Source organism: Carcharhinus amblyrhynchos, chromosome 15, assembly GCF_965287045.1.
Source record: "Carcharhinus amblyrhynchos chromosome 15, sCarAmb.v2.hapA, whole genome shotgun sequence".
NCBI lineage: Eukaryota > Metazoa > Chordata > Chondrichthyes > Carcharhiniformes > Carcharhinidae > Carcharhinus > Carcharhinus amblyrhynchos.
In genome coordinates this window covers 62334851-62356699 of record NC_137338.1, presented here as the reverse complement: position 1 = coordinate 62356699, position 21849 = coordinate 62334851, and the positions used below count along the sequence as shown (strand labels likewise).

General features: G+C 43.2%; 1 protein-coding gene across 3 annotated transcripts in view; it reads right to left on the bottom strand.

The window, feature by feature from the left end:
- The window catches only part of nhsa (Nance-Horan syndrome a (congenital cataracts and dental anomalies)), a 482186-nt gene extending 461532 nt beyond the window's left edge, over positions 1–20654 (bottom strand). For all 3 annotated transcript variants that reach the window (XM_080204037.1, XM_080204038.1, XM_080204039.1), the window contains exon 1: positions 20299–20654. In XM_080204037.1, coding sequence (XP_080060163.1) covers positions 20299–20575 — 277 coding nt within the window. In that variant the 5' untranslated portion in view covers positions 20576–20654. The remainder of the gene's footprint in view (positions 1–20298) is intronic.
- Positions 20655–21849: the final 1195 nt, after the last annotated feature.

Below are 21849 nucleotides of genomic sequence, written 5' to 3'. Positions count from 1 at the left end.
GCTTTGAGCGTCCTATGAACTCGGATCCCAAGATCCTTCCGATCTTCCACACTGCCAAGAGTCCTACCATTAATATTATATTCTGCCATCTTATTTGACCTGCCAAAATGAACCACTTCACACTTATCTGGGTTGAACTCCATCTGCCACTTCTCCGCCCAGTCTTGCATCCTATCAACGTCTTTCAACTTCTGACATCCCTCCACACTATCCACAACACCTCCAACATCTGTCATCAGCAAACTTACCAACCCATCCCTCCACCTCCTCATTCAGGTCATTTATAAAAAAAAACACAAAGAGTAAGGGTCCCAGAACAGATCCCTGGGGTACTCCACTGGTGACTGACCAATATCATCACCAAACTAAAAAGGTCTCACCTCCCATTGAAAATAAGTTCAAGAAAACTCTACAGGACAATTTACTAACTTAATTAGTGTACAGTGGTCAGTTTCTTAAACATTCAAGAGTTTTTAAAATGTGCCTACTAGTGCCCAAAAATAGCTTAATATTTAGAGACACATCATAGGTCCTGAAACATTTGGCAGAAACTTATATTGCTGAGTAATTCGTCTGGGGGCATATATCTCTTGTAAGTGGAACCTGCTTTTAGCAAGATATTTTTAAAATCAGCACAAAACGGTTCCGGAGGTGTGATTTGCATTGAATGTAATTTTTACTTAAAAGTTGTCTCAGCTTTTTCTGCTGGCTTCACCAACTTCAGGTGAATTACATCAGAGAAAGACCAGTGCGGCCAAGTGGAAAGTTATGACCCACGCATCTCTCCTTCAAAGTTTTCTTTTAATTTTGTTTTATTCCCGCAAGCCAAGAATTGAGTTGAGAGTCTTTAAAGTGTTGCTAGTCTAGTTCAGTAGGAAGTGCAAATTCTTTGCTTTAATATCAAATAAAAAGTTCCAAAAAGCCATTCCCATACCCTGTAACCTCACCCTCAACCCTAATCAGCTGGGAGTGCGAACAGGAGGATGTTTGAAGAGATTGCTATGGTATCTTCCCAGGTACTAATCTGCTCATTCTCACATGAATAACGGCCAATTCGATAAGTTTTAAATACGGTAAAAAAAAAATCACTTTTGAAAACCAGTTTCCAGAAAACGTTTACACTGAAAAACTCAACAAATGTTAGCACTGCTGCCTCACAACATCAGGGACCCAGATTCAATTCCAGCCTCAGCTCAGTCTGTGTGGAGTCTGCACGTTCTCCCTGTGTCTGCATGTGTTTCCTCCAAGATGCTCCAATTTCCTCCCACAGTCCAAAGATGTGCGGATTAGGTGGATTGGCCACGCCAAATTTCCTCTTAGTGTCAGGGGATTAGTAGGGTGGATGCGGGGGTTACAGGGTTAGAGCCTGGGTAAGACTGTGGTCAGTGCAGACGCAATGATCCGAATGGCCTCGTTCTTCACTACAGGGATTCGATGATTCTACTATGCTAGAAGTGGCTGCTCCAACTGGAGCTCACCATATTAAAAATGCCAGCTAAGACCAGTCTTTTTAAATAAGGCCCATTTGTTTCCCATGGTTGCTCTCTACACATCCTGGATATTAAATGCAGAGATCATGCACGCTGACTGAATTTTAATGTTTAGAAACTGCATGTAGCAAGAAACGACTGGGAGACTACAGATTTAGTCAGAACCCCCTCTTGTTGTGGAAAGTTAAGGGTGAACCAACTTCACTTTAGAGACATTTCATTACAACTGCAGCCAATCCAGTCATATTTCCTTTGCAAATCGCTGGTATGTCAATTGCAAGAGAAGAAACTTGGCTTGAAATAGTTCTCTTCTCAATTCAATTTGACATTTTCTCAGAAGAACTCACTGTGTCATATTCCAGTACTTAAAAGTTATCAACCATGTCTCAAGGATGACACGGTGCCACAACGGTTAGCACTGCCAACTCACAGCTTCAGGGACCCCGAGTTCCTTTCTGGCCTTGGGTGATTGTATGAAATGTGCACGCTCTACAGTGTCTGCGTGGGTTTCCTCCACACCCCAAAGAAATGCAAGTTAGGTACAGCGGTCATACTAGATTGTATCTCAATGTCCAAAGATATGCAGGTTAGGGGGAGTAGCCATGGTAAATGTGGTAGGGCAGATGGGGGGCAAGGGGAGCAGGTTGGCTGCTCTTTCGGAGTGTCATTGCAGAATCAATGGGCCAAACAACCTCATTTTGTAAAGCAGGGATTCTATAGATTCCATGTTAGGATAGTTGTGCCTTTTTGAGTGCTGGATGGCACCATTCTTGGAAGTCCTGGATTCAAGTCCCATGCTCGCGTTTGACTCATCCAGTGTAGTAGTAAGATTGACAGAGAAAGTGTTCCTGAGGTGAGGTGTTAAACCAAGGATCCACCTGCCCATTCTGACATTAGTGAAAAGATCCACGGTGCTAGTCAAAAGGAGGGTGGGGTGTTCTTCCAGTATCCCAGACGATGTTCCTTTCTGAATCAACACTACTAAAAAAAAATGCATTAACTGGCCAACCATTCCATTGCTGTTTGTGGTCTACAAAACATCTGCTAGCTATGTTTGAATAATAGACACTGCATGCCAAAGTAGCTTGTTATGTGGGAAGCACTTTGCAATGTTTCTGAAAGGCGTGATTAGGTGTTACTTAAATCTCAGTCTTTCTTTGCCTATTATCTTGTCCTCTCTTATTTATTTTATAAAACAAAGGTGAGTTATACAAACAATTCCAACGTCCTCTTCTCTCAAACATTGTCATAGAGTATAAAACTGTCTAAATGGATTTTGGGGGTTACCTTATGATATAGTGGATGCTTTAGTAATTGTACTTGGATTACTTCATCTCAATGGGGAAACATTCAAGGATATACATAGTTTCATTTGCCCTTTGACATACTTTGCTTATTTCAGATGGCTTTTATGAAACATCACAGAAGAACTCCTTTGACTTCACATTATAATTGTGTAACATCTAAAAACAGTGCAGCATTTACCTGCCATATACTTAAGAAGAGGAATGTTTGTTGCCCGTAAAGCTTTGCTTTGTAAAAACCTGCCAGAATTCCTTGTTGTAAATGGAAGATAATTAACCCTCTTCACTAGTGGAATGTCCCCCTCTGTTCTCCTGTAAGATGTGCACTGAGTTTACAAGTTTTTACAAACTGCTGCATTCAAGAAGCTTCAGCGCTAAAATGTTTACGGGAGGATAAGCTCAGTTTATTAAAGTAGCTCATGAGGTCTTACTAGGCAAAATCTGCCATGATAGTAGCTGAAGAAGACAATCCTTTTCTTTTTTTTGACTTGTCCAGAACATTTCCCCTCACAATCTTTTCTTCATTCACCAGTTGTGGGCATTGCTGGCTGGGCCAATATGTATTGCCCATCCCAAACTGCCCTCCATTTCAGAGAGCACTTCAGAGTCAACCACATTAGAATCACAGAAACCCTACAGTGCACAAAGAGGCCATTTGGCCCATCGAGTCTGCACCAACCACACTCCCACCCAGGCCCTACCCCCATATCCCCACACATTTATCCCTTTAACCTACACATCTCAGGACCCTAACAGGCAATCTTAACGTGGCCAATCAACCTAACCCGCACATCTTTGGACTGTGGGAGGAAACCGGAGCACCCGGAGAAAACACATGCAGACACAAGGAGGATGTGCAAACTCCACACAGACAGACAGTGATCCAAGCTGAGAATCAAACCCAGGTCTCTGGAGCTGTGAAGCAGCAGTGCTAACCACTGTGCTACCATGCTACCGCCATTGCTGTGGGTCTGGAGTCACATGTAGGCCAGACATTGTAGGGATGGCAGATTTCCTTCCCTAAAGGCTAGATGGGTTTTTAATGACAATGTTTCATGGTCATGTATAGACTTTTAATCTGAGATTTTTATTGAATTCAAATTTCACCATCTGCCATATGGAATTTGAACCCAGGTCCCCAGAGCATTACCCTGGGTCTCTGGATTACTAGTCCAGTGACACTACACTAAGTCACTGCCTCCCCCTCACAATATTCATTCCAGTGCTATAATGCGACTTTGTATTTTCATATTGTTGAAGTAATGGCCTCAGTATGATGTTCCTTTGTGTTTACTGCACCCATTGAACCTACAATGTCCAGTGTCCATTCCTTTGACTTTGGAATCAGTTAGAATGACAATAAGGATGCTTATACATGGCCCCTCACTTCAATAAGCTCGTTGGTGAAATGAAAGATGCAAACTGTTGACAGCAGTGCTTCGTGATGTCACTATATTTACCAAATTCTTGGCATGACCTGTCAGGGAACAGCAAGTCATATTAACTGTCCTCAACAATGCTGTCGAGTGGGACTTAGGTTTAGCTCCAGACCTCATTACAGCCTTGGATTAAACATGGACAAAACAACAGAAATTGTGAGGACTTCCCTTAACACAAAAGTAGCATTTGACTCAAGAGTGATATCAAGGATCTTTAGTAAAACTTAAGTTAGTGGGAGCCAGAGGGAAATTCTCTCCACTGGTTGTGTCAAACCTAATATGAATGAAGGTGGTTGTGGTTAGTGGGGAGACCAATCCTCACAGTCCCAGGACATTGCTGCAGGGGTTCCTCAGGATAGTGTCCCAGGCCCAACCATCTCCAGCTGCCTCATCAATGGCCCTCTCTCCATCATGAGGTCAGAAATGGGGACGTTTGCTGATGATTGCAAAATGTTCAGCCCCATTTGTACCTCCTCCGATACTGACATAGTCCATGTTCGCAGGACAACATTCTGACTTGTGCTGACATTTACACCACAAAGATACAGGGCAATAACCATCTGCAACAAAGGAAGGTCGAACTACCTTGCCTTGACATTCAATGGCATTACAAATCTCCCACTATCAGGGTGGAGGTAGGGAGCAAACTATCATTGACCAGAAACTTAACTGGACCTGCTATATAAATAGTAGTTACAAGAGCAGGCTGGGAATTCTGCAGCAAGTAACTCACTCCTGACTCCCCAAAGCCTGTCTGCCATCTACAAAGCACTAGTCTAAAAAGTGTGATGGAATATTCTCCACTTGCCTGAATGATTGCAGCTCCAACAAGTCTCAAGACACCATTTAGGACAAAGTTTGACTGGCACCCTATCCAGCACCTTGAAACAGTCAATCCCTCCACCACTAGCAAAGTGTCTTTGTTGTGTGTACCACCTACAAGGTGCCTCACAGAGAACAGTCCAGACTTCAACAGCACTTCCCAAATCCATGGCCTACAATGATATGGACAGCAGATGGGAATACCACCATCCAAGCAAGTTCCTACCCAAGGCACATGAACTATATCACTGTTCCTTCTCGGTCACTGGAGAGAGGTCCTAGAATTAACAGCACTGTGGGGTGCATCACATGCACTACAATAATTCAAGGTGTTTCCCCACCCCCTTCTCCAGGGCAATTATGGATGGGCAGCAAATAATGGTCTAGCCAGTTACGCGCCACATCCCGTGAATTATTTTTTTAAAATATGGCTCTTTCAAGATTAAAGGAATGTGAGAATTCAATTAAATACAGGGAAGCACCTGAAGAGATGGTTCTTTGAAGCCTTCCTTAATTAAAAGTCACTCAGACGTTCTAATCCCTCCGTATACTATATTATTTTCATCACATATTGTGGTAGAGATGAATGAGTTTATTGGAACTGATCATGACTGTGCGAATGAAACCAGTCCTCTCAAAAGATCACTTAACAGGGCAGAGGGGTGAGACTTTCCAGCTCGAGATTTCCTTTTTCAGGAGTCTGATTTCGATTTGCATTTTGTGCTCCCATTCATTCCCTCTCCCCAGTCTGGTGTAATATTAAACCTTCTGTTCCTTTATCAGATCAGAGAAGAAGGGTCCCGCTCCTGAGAGTACCTCACAAAACAAATTACTCACGGGAGATCAGGTCTTTGATCTTGATGGCTGGAATGTGCAGTGAGCTCAAACCTCAACCGTTTTATGAATAAACAGACAAAAGAAAACACTGGTGAGATTATACTGATTTGGATTTTTTTTTGAAAAAGGGCCTTTAATGGTGACATTCCCACCTATATTTTGGCTCTGAGAGCAAACGTCTTTCTGAGCCACTGACTCACTGAAGACCAATCTCCCTTTCCACCTTGGACAGGGTTTTAAATTGTGAGGGAACTGCAGCAATTTCTCTTCGAAAACCATTCGTGCCACCAGGAACCCCACGGTGAAGCCTCGCCTTTCAGCAGGATAGAAAAATCCCAGCTTTGGATTTATCTAGACTCTTCAACAACCACAGGACACCCTAAAGTGCTTTACAATCATTGAGGGGTAGTAACTATTGTAATGTAGGAAATGGAGCAAATTTGTCCCAATAATAAAGTCCCACAAGCAGCAACAAAATAGCTCGCTACCTAATCTGTTTTAGAGATGTTTGTTGTGGGATAAATGTCAGCCAGGACACGAGTGAGAACTCCTCTTCCCTTCTTCAAAATATTGCTTTGGAATGTTTGTGAAGGGGTAGCAACCAAGCCTGGATGGTATTGAGCTTCTTGAGTATTATTGGAGCTGCACTACTCATCAAGGCAAGTGGAGAATATTTCAACACACCCCAACATGAGCTTTATAGAGGGGGGCAGGCTTTGCGGAGTCAGGAGGTGAGTTAGTCATTGCAGGATTCCTAGCTTCTGATTGCTTTTGTAGCCACAATATTTATACAGCTAGTCCAGTTCAGTTTCTGGCCAATGGTAACCCCTAGGATGATAATGCTATTCAGTGATAGTAATGCCCAGTGAATGTTAAGGGGCAATAGTTAGATCGTATCTTCTCGGAGATGGTCATTGTCTGGCATTTATGTGCAGAAAGTGTTACTTCCATTTATCAGCCCAAGCTTGGATATTGTCCAGGTCTTGCTGCATTTGGACATGGACTGCTTCAGTATCTGAGGAGTGGTGAATGATACCAAACTCTAACATTAAACCACCCTGTCCGTACTTCACCTCCATCACACCATCTGTACTGCACTCTGTTACCCGAATCAGCCTAGATCTTGCACCCAAAGGGCGGAACTTTCCACCACCTCCTCACAATGTGTTTTCTGGCAACAAAGGTAACACACCATTGGCTGCCAGTGGAATCTTCCAGTCCCACCAATGTCTATGGCATTTTGCATGGCCTGCCCGTCCTGCTGCCAGCGAACCCGCGCAGAGATCACCTTCAGTGGGACCAGAAGATACCACCAACGGGAAGTGGCCCAGAAAAATCACGTCCTAATTTTCTGGAATGGGACTTGAACTCACAGCATTCTGACTCAGAGGCAAAGTCACTTTCCAACTAAGATGTAGCTTGCACCCGGTCATGATACTGTTATTAGAAAACCACCTGTATTCGAAGATAATGGGCAAAGGCACTGCCTAGTATAGAGCTAAACCATCCAGATCAGAACTGTGCCACTCTTTCTGTTTGCACTGCTCCTGGACGCAATCACAGCAGGCTCATTACTTTTGGCCTCAGCATGCTCAGGCTAATGTGCATCAAAATTCTACAGATTTCCACCGCTAACAGCTGCCAAGCTATAATGGGTGTGTATGGACAGCAACGCACACACCAGAAGCTTTGTCATTTGGACAAGAAACTGGAGGGCTGCCAGCGTTCATTGGGACAGCGGAACAGAACTGGGCTATTCAACCACTCAAGCCTGTTCTGCTCATCAGTTATCACAGAAAGGGATAAGCTTACTGGGACTGATTGTGCATGCTCGCACAAAAATCATCTGAAAGGACAGAAGGTTTCCACTCTAGATTTCTTTTTAAGGATTTTGATTTTTAGTTTTATTTGAGAGACAAATAGGCTTACTGCAGCTAAGTTACTATGAAAATGCCCTAGTCGCTCACTCTATTAATTGTGCACTGAATTTTTCCATTCAATTCTAGCTGCCTTCATATACTCACCAACACAATTTTTCCATCTCAACTGACCCAATCTCAACAGGATTTTGGAGACAGTTTCAGAGTTCTGCTGCCCTTTGTGTGATGAGATTCTTCTTCTCCCTCTCTCTCTTCCCCCGCCTCCCACTAAACCCCCACCGAACAGCTGAGCTCTAATTTCTTGTTCTAGTCTCCCCCCAGATGAGAGGAATTAGTTCCTCTCTATCCACCCTATCAAATCCTTCACTTTATCTAGATCATCCGTAATCTTCTATACTCAACTGAAGACTGTACCTGAGGCAAGTAGCAAAAAAAAAAATACATATGTAACAGAAATATTTAATTGATAGCATTTTTAAAGACTTCTATTTAACGTTTATGCCTGAAGTATCTTTCAGGATCCCTCTTTGCAGCTCATATACAAAAAGTGAACTTGGGGGGCACTAAATGTGGTTATCCTGGTATTACACACTGTACTGACTACACCATCAACTGTTCTTTGAACTAATAAGTGCTTGGTCTGTTCTGTCACTAAATGGTTAGGAATGATTATTAGGCCTCCAGTTACATTGTTAAAACAAGTTATCATTTTCCCAGTAACACCTGAGGCTACAGCCATTACATTCATTTTCATTAACTCTTTCCCCTTTAGTTTTTTGGATCCATTGTCTTTTGATTTTGTGGAACTGAGTAACTCGCCTTTAACTTTGTAGGGGACTGAGATAGCGGTAGGAAACCTGTAGAATTGAATGGCAAACAGCAGTGGATTTACGTTAGTGTGGACCTGTGTTCAGTTTTATTTTTACATCCTCCCCACCCACCCCTCATCCCAAGACTACTTGCATTGTTAAATTTTTTTGATTAATGGTATTTGTAAGACCAATGTGATTACTTTACTTTTGCTATACATTGCAAACAAATAGTTCTAAAAAAAAAGATTGTGACCAAATCCATTAACCAACTATTCTACTTGTGAGCCTCAGTAAAAAACCAGGGCAGCACGGTGGCACAGTGGTTAGCACTGCTGCCTTACAGCACCAGGGACCCAGATTCAATTCCGGTCTCGGGTGACTGTCTGTGTGGAGTTAGTACATTCTCTCTACGTCTGCATGGGTTTCCTCTGGATGTTCTGATTTCCTCCCAAACTCCAAAGATGTGTGGATTAGATGGATTGCCCATGCTAAATTGACCCTTAGTGTCAGGGAGACTAGCAGGGCAAGAATGTGGGGTTATGGGGATAGGGACAAGGTGAGTTTGTTGTTGGTGCAAACATAATGGGCCAAATGGCCTCATCCTGCACTGTAGGGATTTTATGATTCTATTCTATGATGTGTGAACTGTTAAAGTCACATGAAGTTTGAATAAATTAATAATTCCTGGAGTGTTAACACTTAAAGTGAGTTGTTATAAGTTGTGCTCCTGTTGCTGAGTCCCTTGTTACTGAGCACTAATAACTTAAAGTTTATTTATTAGTCACAAGTAAGGCTTACATTAACACTGCAATTAAGTTACTGTGAAATTCCCCTAATTGCTACACTCCGGCACTTGTTCAATGCACCTAACCAGCACGTCGTTGGGAGGAAACTGGAGCACTCGGAGGAAACCCATGCAGACACAGGGAGAACATGCAAACTCCACACAGATAGTGACCCGAGCTGGGAATCAAACCCAGGTCCCTGGAGCTGTGAAGCAGCAGTGCTAACCACTGTGCCATCACACTTTTGACCTCTGCAGGTATTTGTGGCCAATAGATTTATACTGAGTGTAAAAGGTCATTCACACGTAAATTAATGTCATTGAATACAGTTATTGTGTTGAACAATCATTTTAACAATACCATTGAATACAGTAAAACCAATTAGGGAGATAAATATTTAATCTGGCTCTCCCATTGTTGCTCACTGTCCAGTGAGTCCTGCTGGAAAGTGATAAGCGAGATAGGAGTTGTGGTAAATGGCTTGGTTTACTGCCCAAGTTCAAACGTACAATGTAGCCAATTGTTTGAGCTAAATATGGCAGAAAAAAAAAATACATTTTTGACCATTTCTCAAATCAGCAGACCTGAACAATGGGTGCCCTGTGGCACAATGGTTAGCATCGCTGCCTCAGTGTCAGAGACCCAGGTTCAATTCCAGCCTTGGGTAAGATTCTTCTAGGTGCTCAGTCCAAAAATGTGCTGGTGGGTGGATTAGCTATGCTAATTTGCCATTTAGGGCTGGGCAGCATGGTGGCATAGTGGCAAGCACTGCTGTTTCACAATGCCAGGGTCCAATTCCTGGTTTGGGTCACTGTGTGCGGAGCCTGCACATTCTTCCTGTGTCTTTGTGGGTTTCCTCCAGGTGCTCCGGTTTCCTCCCACAGTCTGAAAGATGTCTGGTTAGGTGAATTGTCCATGTTAAATTCTCCCTCATTGTATCCGAACAAGTGCCGGAGTGTGACGACTAGAGATTTTCATAGTTACTTCAATCCAGTGTTCGTGTAAGCCTACTTATGACTAATAAATAATTTTTTAAAAAAAGTGCCCCAGGTTAGGGGGATCACCTGAGTAAATACAGGCGTTTCAGGGTTAGGGTCTGAGTGGGATGCTCTGTTGGAGTATCAGTGCAGACCCTGGGCCAAATGGCCTCCTTCTGCCCTGTAGGGATTCTGATTCTAATTTGACAATACGATGCCGTGTGTCAGAATAGTGAAGAGTCCAGTTCATTTTTGCTCACATTTCTCTAGCTTGTGAGATTTGTTCAGCTATTTATATCCTGGAACACGCAGAAGCGGTTAAACATAAAATCTAGTAACCAATACTGGTTGAAATGACTTGTTCGGTCAACTTTAGTTCTTTCAACAGCCAAAGGCTATTATGACCACGTTGAACTGGATTCAAAACTCCAAAATGCACAATAGCACCAACATCACTGTACCTCTTAGCCCTTTTTTCTAACCAAATTACATGTAAAAGAGAGAGTGAAAAGAACAAAGTGCAGATGCCTGTTGTTGAAGTGTGTGCTAATCACACCTCCTCTCTGATCATTGATCAATATCTATCACTCCCTGCAGTCCCAACACTGCATTAAAACACAGGCAATCCTCTTGTTAAGGCCAATTTAAGGTTTTAAATGCTGCTGGAAAGGAACTTCAGACGCCGTATTTAGCCAAAAGCTTTGCATGACTTGATACAATATAAATATAAAGCTTCGAAGATCAGACAACAGGGTCCCTTGTGTGCAATTGAGTCATTCAAATTAAACACTTGCAGTTTTGGTTCCTGGAGGTAGAGGAACAATCTGTCTATCTCTCTTCCAAGTAAATTCATATGCAGATCTCCACACTGCCAAACTATCCAACCATGGGGGCACTGCAGCAGAATCTGATTCTGTCTTTCCAAATGTTGACATCCCCCTTTCTGGCTTTTGCTGAACGTTGAGTAGGATACCTGCTCGGTTTTGCCTTCCCCAAAGTACAAACCTAATGCCTTTATCATCCACATAACTCAGTCCAAACTAGGGATCAAATCTGGCCCTTCCCTAGTCTCTAGGGGTTAGCTGCTCACCAGATGAGCTCATTGGACCACTGTGCAAAGTCTGACAAATGAGCTCGATACAATATATACATAAAGGAGCACATTCACTCAAGACAGCTTCCGTTGAGTATCAGGGGTCAACGTCCAACTTAATCAAAGCCTCATATGAAATAGGTCTCACTGTCAGTTAAGTGATATTTATGCCATAGTCTATTACAGATTATCTGTCCTCAACTCAAAATGATCCAAATGGAACCTAACTGTCCCATGTCAATGCTTAATAATGTGCTGGTTGTTATTAACTCACCCAGTTTATACAAGCATTGAGATGTTCCTTTGCACTGGAAGTGGGAGGAGGAGATTATCAACAACTGATTACAGATTCATAGTAAGCACAGATACATGAACCTTGCTTCAATTTGCTGTTATTCATCCGTAAATGATCAAGAAATGAAAATGTTATTGCTGTATTGCAAACAATGCTGAATCCAAAACACCCAGTGCTGTTATTATACATGTGAAAATGGAATTGCTTGTACTTTGAATGTAATTTGCTTTGGTCAGAAACCACATCTCTGCATTGTTGCTAATTGCTGGGGACTTGGGTTTATGACCCTGTTCACAATAGTTTTAAGAGGTAGTTTTCTGCAACAAGGTGTCAGAATTAAATTCAGTGAACACTTTGGATTACAATGCCAGCTAATCTGTTGTTTTTTTAAATATATGCCTATCGTACATGTTAATACTGGCACACAAGATCTATTAACTCCTATCAATCCAGAGAGATTTGTCTTAGTTCACATTGCTATTGTAACAATGTCTCTGTATCCCGAGATCTCTGCTGGTCCTGATGCTTGTTTTCTGGAAGTGACTTCAGTCAAGATCCTTACTTCTTATTTAACCATGTGCCATAAAGGAACATATCTATATTTCATGTTATCATATGTACAGGCCCACTGTTGTGGCATTTTAAGGCCATATTTGTATGTTCTGTGATGTTGATTTATGCAGACACCTTTCATATGATGGTTAAGTCAATGTTTTATAACAAAATATCTTTCATTTAAAAGAGGCAAGAAAGAACGGACATTCTGGATCCATCCCTAACAAGAAGTAATTATTTGACTGGTGTGCGTTGAATTCTGAAACCGTTTTGCACACATCTACCAAGCGAATCGTGTCCATCAAAATACAAACTTAATTCTTGCCCCAAGCCATCCTGATAGCTCAATGTAACGAATCTATCTCGAAAAAGGATGTCTTTAATTCACTCTTATCAGTTTACATTAAAGTGAGCTGACCTATGTGTCACATTTGTTCATGGCATCAGTGGGTAGAGAGAGATGGAAGGTTGATCATGGTTCCTGCTCATGAAGGTTATCCAGCACCCTTATAGTGCAAGTTCTAGCATTCCATCTGAGGAGGGGAGTATGCATCGTGTATTCTCTGCTCTATGATGTGGGATGCCCTGCATAATTCTGCATGCCTTCTGCTGGCTGTAACCCCTAGCAGGTCAATACGATCAACAGCAACGTGTTTTATTAAAACTTTAGAATATTTTTGATCTCCAAGTTGAGAAAATTCCTTCATATACAAGGGAAATCTCAAATATCCACAACCCCCCCAACCTTCCCCTAAACACAACTGAGGGGGACCGCACCGCACTTTAAAAGATATGAAAATCTTTTCGTAGAAATCTTTTCATAGAAAGAAATGAACATATTGACTTTAATTAGCAGGACGGTGGTACAATGATTATTCAATGCTATTAATATACACTGCTGTAAGGTTTTGCAGTGCACCCTTGCAGGCAGGTACATGCACAGTAGGTCATTGTAAGATTTTATTAATCCTGGAACAGCAGGCCAGTTGTTCAGTGCCCTAAATAACTGCTAATCTGGACTGCAGGTCCAACATACGACTAATTTTCCATGCTCAACAACAACATAGTCACCCAGTTATATCTTTAAAACAGAATGAATGGCAGACCCTGTTGAGCGTGCATTGGCTGGGAATTCCTGATCACACACAATGACTAGCATCAGAATAGTAGCACACACCCAAAGTGTTAGGACCAACAGTCTACTCCTTGACCAAAGCAAGGTGTGACTGGAACATTGAAAAGTATGCCAGGGAAGATAAGTGCCTCCATCAACATAGGGGGGAAGGAAGTTAAACAAAATCCTGTGAACTGGATGGGAAACAGTCAGTTAGTCCGTTGAATGTGAATCAATTTGGTGTCATTTACTTTTCCAATTAAAAAAAACCCTGTTCAGCATGAAGTAAACCAAATGTTTAAAGATTAATCTGAATGTGCCATTTGCCAAAAAAGGTACCGAGCTAAAATTCAACATTTTCCGGAGACCTTGGCTTCAAAGCTCCCACCTCTCTTCAAAAGCTGGGCACAAGTTCACGCAAGAGGAGTGGGGGCAACATTTGTAAAAAGACAATAAAATTCTAATTGTACTGCCTGTTCCCCTGTTGCAGTGCTTCATAGAGTTCACACAGTACCATATTACAATCAGGTTAGTGATTATACACAGTGATGTGTAGGAAAGCAGGCACAGCTTCACATTAGATCCTTGAATTAGAATATGATACATCTCAAAAGATCACATTCTTAAATCCATTCACAAAGTATCGTCATTAAGAAAGTTCCCCTTCCTCCTCCTGTTTATTCTGCATAGTCTTTGCAATACTTGGAATCACAACTTGGCATTAAAAAAAGCCATGAAGAGTTACTTACTAGTCCCATGAAACAACCACATTCTGGTTTCCAATGAAAACAATGGCATTCTAAATGTAGCTAATCATTTCTCAACAGTCGACTTCTGACTGCCCCTTGCAGGCAAATGTAGCCATTAAAAATAACTGATGCTATAATTACAAAATATAAATCTCCAGATGTTAACATCGCACTGAAAGATTTAGTCGCTTGCCAATATTTCTCAGCCCAGTTAAAATATACCGCAACTAAATTTTTTATGTTCAATTATTAACTGTAAACTGCAACTTGGAAATCAATCTTTTGAGCCACCGGAGCTTCTAAACTTCTTTTGAGAGCCAAAGAAAGTATTGCTGATCCACACAACGGTGACCTGGCCCACATTTAGAACTGTTGACCTCAGCCTTTTGACAAGGCCTGTTTTATGAGGCCATGAATGACCATTAAAGCCATTCAAAACCACTTGAACTCAAGTCTGTACTTTTCTTCCTTGTTCCAGCTGTTTAGGCTCCTTTTGAACTCAGGAGTCGGATTCTGCAGAGTTCAGCAGCAATTTCCTGGATGCAAAGTGTGCACCTCATTCCTTCAGCCTGCGTTACATCTGCACATTCCGAGCGTCTGAGATGTGGCCACAAGAGTTTTCAGACTCAGGCCTCAGGTAACAGAGCAGAGGCAACCCTCAATTTTGGACCTAGTATTTAAGTGGTGTCATCCAGGCAGCAATAATTAATGCTTTTGGAACATGCTTGAAGCGTGTGACCACCAGCATGTTTCGACTCATCCGATTCACTTCATGCAAAGCAAGAAATGGCAGAGTTCATATTATTTAGGGGTTGCCTTCTTCTCCTGTGTGAAGGATTTTGGGATGTGCTATGCTGCACTCCCACAGCTTTTGACCTCTTAAGTAATTATTATTATTGGGTGACCTCAGGCAGTCTACCGACTAGACTATATATATGGGGAAAAAAAAGGGGCTAGAGGTATCATTGCCAAGCCTAATTCCTCTCCAACCATAATCCATACTCACATACTTCCACCAGCAGCTTGTTGGATGGCACCCAGGAATCCCAATATTAGACATTACTTCCCTCTTAACACAGAGCTTTTGGATTGCAGTGCCCTATCAGTCCCTAGGCTGAGATCAGGTCATTCAGCACAGACTGTGGATGCACTCAGATCTACTGGATTGTACAGTTTACAGCTGTGCCTGTAGCTTCACCCTAGCTATAGGGCATTCTTTTTTATTCTAAAAGGAGCAGTCTACATAATCCTAAATGTAATTTCAAAAAAAAACACTCATTTTGTGTGTTGTAAAAGTAATATTCGTAATATTACACGCCTTGTCCTTTCAAGGTAATTGTGCAATAAGTCACAGAAGTAACCTCATAACTTCATTGTTATCATAGTGATAGATTGGGGGAAGGGGGCTGGCATCATTTTGCAACTCCTCATTCCAGGATCATCACCACATTATATTAGGTCTGCATTGGCCAAGGGTTAAGACAAACTCAAACAAGTTGAACGTATTGATGAATTCAAGGTGCACGCAACCAGGCATTCTGAATTTTTCTTGCAAGACAAAATTACAGCCATCAATTTTAAACTCAGGGTTCATATGAAACACAATTGCTTAACAAACAGGAGCATGCCTCTGTCATTCATCGGACTTCCTTCTGGGCATTCAGAAAGGTATCGTCAGCTCAGCAGCATTATTGCTCAACGCAAGCTCCTATCCGTCTTAAAGACTGATTGAAACTGTGTCAATATTTACTGCTAAATCTAAACAGTATTAATTTTGACCTGTCTGGGATCCCTTCAGCCACAGGCCACCATGGTATGTCCCTTGGTGCATGCAGCTAGTTAGCAAGTATTGTATTCCTTCCAGATAGATTTACTGATGCAAATTGATAGGTGCACAAATGTCCATGTTGATATGATGCATCTCAGTTTTCTACTCATTTCAATTGGGTCTGAAGTGATAACTTTCGGTGTTTTGCTAATATGATGGCAGCATTAGTCTACAGCTTATTGCAAACTTCACATTCCCCTGAAAGTTTCTGTTTGAAATATTGATCTTAGCCATCATCAGTCTTATTCCTCCCTAGGCAGGGCCCTCAGAACTGAGGATGGTTTGTTTCCACTCCAATTCGATGGGTTCTGAGATTGGCTGGTAAATTGGAAAAGTGCTGATTATAGCTGATGGGATGATGTGCTCCACTGTGGGAGCTAGTTCAAAGATGATCTTAGTTTTTCCAGTGTTTATTCGTAGAGTTTGACAGCACTTTGGCCCATCGTGTCTGCACTGACCATGAAGTACTTCCCTATTCTAATCCCATTTTCCAGTGGTTGGCCTGTAGCCTTATATGTTATGGCATTTCAAGTTCTCATCTAAATGCTTCTGTAAGGGTTCCAGTCACTACCACCCTGTCAGTGAGTTCCAGATTTCCACTACCCCCCGAGTGAAAAATGTTCCTCAGATCTCTTCCAAATCTCCTGCCCCTTACCTTAAATCTGGAACCCCTGGTTAAGGGGAAAAGTTCCTTCCTTTCTACGTCGCTCATAATTTTGTACACCTCAATCAGGTCCCTCCTCAGGCCTCTCTGCTCTAAGGAAAACAACCCAGGCTAACCAGCCTCTCTTCATAGCTGAAACACCCAGGCGGTATCCTGGTGAATGTCCTTTGCACCCTTTCTAGTGCAATCACATCCTTCCTACAGTGTGGCAACCAGAAGTGCACACAGTATTCTAGCTGTGGTCTAATAAGCGTTTTATACACTTCCATCATAACCTCTCTGCTCTTATCTTCTATGCCTTGACTAATAAAGGCAAGCATCCTGCATGCATTTTTAACCACCTCATTTACCTGTCCATAGCCTTCAGGGATCTTTTGACATGCACCTACCTCAAGGTCCCTTTGGTCCTCTGTATTTCCTAGCATCCTGCCATTCATTGTGACAAAAGGTCATCCAGACTCAAAATGCTGGCTCTCTGATGTGGAGATGCCAGTGTTGGACTGGGGTAAACACAGTAAGAAGTCTCACAACACTAGGTTAAAGTCCCCAACAGGTTTATTTGGTATTCTGTCTCCACAGATGCTGTCAGACCCGCAGAGATTTTTCAGCATTTTCTGTTCTTGATTCATTGTGTACTTCCTAGTCTTGTTAATCTTCCCAAAATGCAACACCTCATACTTTTCAGGGTTAAATTCCATTTGCCACCATTCTGCCCATCTGACTAGCTCACCTGTATCATCCTGAAAGGCCCATTTTCTCCTACGCTTGAGAGAGGGAGAGCATTGGTCCGGAGCACAGTTTGAGTCAGAACACACAGGAACCCCAACGTGAAGTACGATCATTTATCAGCTTTGAGAATGTATTAGTGCCCAGGATCCCAATCTGGCCAAATCAAATGCCTCGGCTGAATGGACACACACACAGACCCTGGATTTACTAAATGTGTGGTAAAGGGATTTAAACCCAGTCTTTAACTATTCCTATGGAAACAATCATCGTGGGCTGTATTAAAACTCGAGACTGTGTGTGAGGTCGGTCTGAAAGTTCATCTCGGATTTAAACAGTTTGGAATTACAGTTCTGAATCGGTGACCAGTGAGGAAAATGTCTCTTTAACCCCGGGTCTGTTCCAGTCTGTCAAGAGCACTGCAGTGAGATGGGATTCGGTGCCCAGTCAGGGAGGATTGTGAAAAGTTGCTGCTATTTAAACTGTTGACTCCTCTCCATACCCGGGGTTCCAGTTTCTCCGGCTGTGAGGGAGTGGAGTGGGACTTGTCATGAATGGGGAGATTACACATTGATTGTCTGCTGCACTCCCTAGCGCTAGCAGACTGAAGCATGATCTTTCACACACTGTAACCAAAGCTGATCTCCTGATCCGGCGGCCCACTCTCGGCTTGCGTGTCTGATCCTGCCATCACAGACAGAGTCCCAACAAAACCCTGCCTTGCAGAGGCTCTGCGTGCACACAGCAGCTCACACCGACTCTTAAATCATTCCCAGTCCATACAGAGAGACTGAGTGAACCTCACCTAAGCAAAAGTTTACTCTGAGAGCAGATTCGCCTTCTCAAACTTCTGTAATCACAAGTACAGAGACTTGGGGAGTAAAAACTGCAAATCCCACCCCCTCATTTCTACTTGGCCAACTCTATCAATGTTTTACTCGGCGATATTTCCCAGCCAAATGGCACCAACGTTTAAAACGTGGAACTGAAAGATGGATAAAACTTCAAACAAGGAAAAGAACATCTCACATCCGGCTTTAGCACAAGCAGCTCTTTAACCGCACAGTTTAACAAAACAATTCTGCTGGAAAATGTTATTGTCATTTCACAACAAGTTTAGCACCATTCCCCACATGTTTCCCTCTTGTTGTTTTCGGACACAGTCCGCTCTCTCCAAATGCTGTGTTTTCAAACCTCCCCCCACCCGCCCCGGGACATGGTCCAAATCCCCAACCCAGCTCCTAAACCCTCAGTGCCCCTGCAAACACAGGGAGCTGGGGAAGGGAGGAAGGAAAGAGGGAGAGGGGAGTGGCCACAAAACAGTCTGTGAAAAGGCCGAACGGCGGGAGCTGGGAAAGCAGCGCGAACTCTGAATAACAGAGCGGACTGAGACAGGGAGGGAAAGCCTGAAAACACACACACACAATTCATAACCCCATTCTCTCATACATACTCTCTCTCACACACATTCATGCCCCCTCTCTCATACACACACACCTTCATAGCTCCTCTCTATCACTCTTACACACATACACACCTTCATATCTCCTCTCTAGCACTCTTATACACACACACCTTCATATCTCCTCTCTATCACTCTTACACACATACACACCTTCATATCTCCTCTCTAGCACTCTTATACACACATACACACCTTCATATCTCCTCTCTAGCACTCTTATACACACACACCTTCATATCTCCTCTCCATCACTCTTACACACATACACACCTTCATATCTCCTATCACTCTTATACACACACACCTTCATATCTCCTCTCTAGCACTCTTATACACACACACCTTCATATCTCCTCTCTATCACTCTTACACACATACACACCTTCATATCTCCTCTCTAGCACTCTTATACACACATACACACCTTCATATCTCCTCTCTAGCACTCTTATACACACACACCTTCATATCTCCTCTCCATCACTCTTACACACATACACACCTTCATATCTCCTCTCTAGCACTCTTATACACACACACCTTCATATCTCCTCTCTAGCACTCTTATACACACACACCTTCATATCTCCTCTCTAGCACTCTTATACACACACACACCTTCATATCTCCTCTCCACCACTCTCACACACCCACAAAACTCTCTCACACACTTTCACATTAATATCCTCCAGACATACACCCCACACAAACACATATTAGCACGCCCATACAAACACATTCACACACCCACAAAATCCTGGGTAGACCATCCTTGGATAGACTAATTCAACATTCAATCAACTCGGGTCTAAATGAGGTTAGACCGGAATGATACACAACACAGAACAGGTTCAGGTAGTTTGCGTTAATGCTCCTGCTAACCTTTGGTGGGGGGACACTTAAACTGTTACTTATCCCTATTCCTTGTGGCTGGATAGTGGATATCCAAAATACAACATAACATGATATTTTTTTGCAAGAACACGTGATCGCAATCCCAAAGCAAAAACAGAAAACATTCCCGAAGCGATGGAACAACCCGGAACACCCATCTTACAGATGGGTGATCCACATCTCAAAAGCAGCCTTGCCCCAAAAAAAAACTTTCCCCCAAACCAAAGTCCACTCGAGGAGCCCAGCGCTCAGGGCAATAGCCATCTGTTAGCTCACACAGCTCCGCACCGAGAGTACAGACAAGCAAAGAGTACCAACTGGCGTCAGGAATGAGATTGAAACAGGGGGGGGGGGGGGGGGGGAAAGGGTCTTTCAGGAGAAGGGGGCGCCAAGTCAAAAATTCACATTCTGGATCACACATCCCGAAGGACGGGCTGCTTGTAGCCTGCAGACTGGTTAGATACACACAGGGGGCTGTGGCAGTAACATTGCACTTACTCACTCACTCCCCATCCCACCCCTGCACACATCTGGGCATTTAGGAAGATTGTTGAGAAGCCTCCACTTACGCACTGTTTCCTGCCTGGGATCCAGGGCGTTCACGGCGGCACCGATGTCGCTTATCTTCCTCTGGATGCCACACAGGCGGCGGTGCACGCCCGACACTTCATCCTCTATGTCCTGGAAGAGCCCGCAGGCATGCTTGGCCAGGTGGGCGAGCTGCCGGAGGGTCTGGGCCAGCGTGTAGTTACTGACAGCGGGCAGCTCCTCAAAGCCCGTGCCCCGCTCCGCCGAGCCGTAGCGGGAGAGGATCAGCGGCTCACAGATGCGCTTGGGAAAAGGCATTCCTCTTCAAATAAAGCAGCAAGTTCAATGGGAATCAATCAAAGCCTCGGCTGAAAGTTTCCCTCCGATCCTCCCTCCCTCTCTCTCTCTCTCTCCCCCCCCCAGCAGCAACAGCACTTTTCACAGCAACGCCGGGAATTCAGTGATAAGATCCATTGCCCCCACTCGGCTCTGACCCTCAGCGAGAGCAGCTCAGGCTCTCTCCGTCTTTGCGCTCATCAGTTGCCTTTTGGTGCCTTTTTTTTTCAGAAGAGGTTTTAAATGTTGCGAGGAACACGTGGAGCGGATCATCTGGATCTGGAGTCGGGTGATTCCAGCTCTGTTTCTCCCTGGCTACAACACCACCTTCTGGTCTATCCTCAGAGACACCCAGAGACACAGTGGCAGAGCAGCTGGACACAGGGAATCATGCAATGTGTCAGCGCTGGCTCAGTTGGCAAACTGGTCACATCGCACAGTGGGAGCTTGCTGTCCTCAAATTGGCTGTCACCACGCCTACATTACAACCTCAAAGTACCCCATTGGCTGTAAAGAGTGTTAGGACGCCACGAACGGTGCTATCTAAATGCAAGTCTTTGCTTAATGTAAGGATAAAGCATTGAATATGTCTTTGATTGAATTTGATTTATTATTGTCACGTCTATCGGGATACAATGAAAAGTATTGTTTTTTTAGCACACAACATACAATTCATAGAATACATAAGGAAAGGAGAGGGCGCAGAATGTAGTCTAACAGTATTTGATTTATTATTGTCACATGCATTAGTATACAGTGAAAAGCATTGTTTCTGCACACCACACAGACAAAGCATACCATTCATAGAGAAGGAAACAAGACTATAGAATGTAGCTAGGGTGCAGAGAAAGATCGACTTAATATCAGGTAGGTCCATTCAAAAGTCTGATGGCAGTAGGGAAAAAGTTGTTCTTGAGTCAGTTGGTACATTATTTCACACCTTTGAATATTTTTCCCTATGGAAGAAGGGGGTATGTCCGGGGTGTATGAGGTCCTTGATTATGCTGACTGTTCTTCCGACCTCAAAAGTGCTTCGTTGGCTGTAAACACCATTCGTGGTGTCCTATCTAAATGTAAGTCTTGCTTAATGTAAGGGTAAAGCAGTGAATATGTGATTTGCAGTGGTTTCTCCTCCTCTTATCACCCTATCTTGCAACACTACATTCTGCACCCCTTCCTTTCCTTCTCCCCAACTCTATGAAAGATATGTTTTGTCTGTATAGCACACAAGAAACAATACTTTTCATTGTACCCTA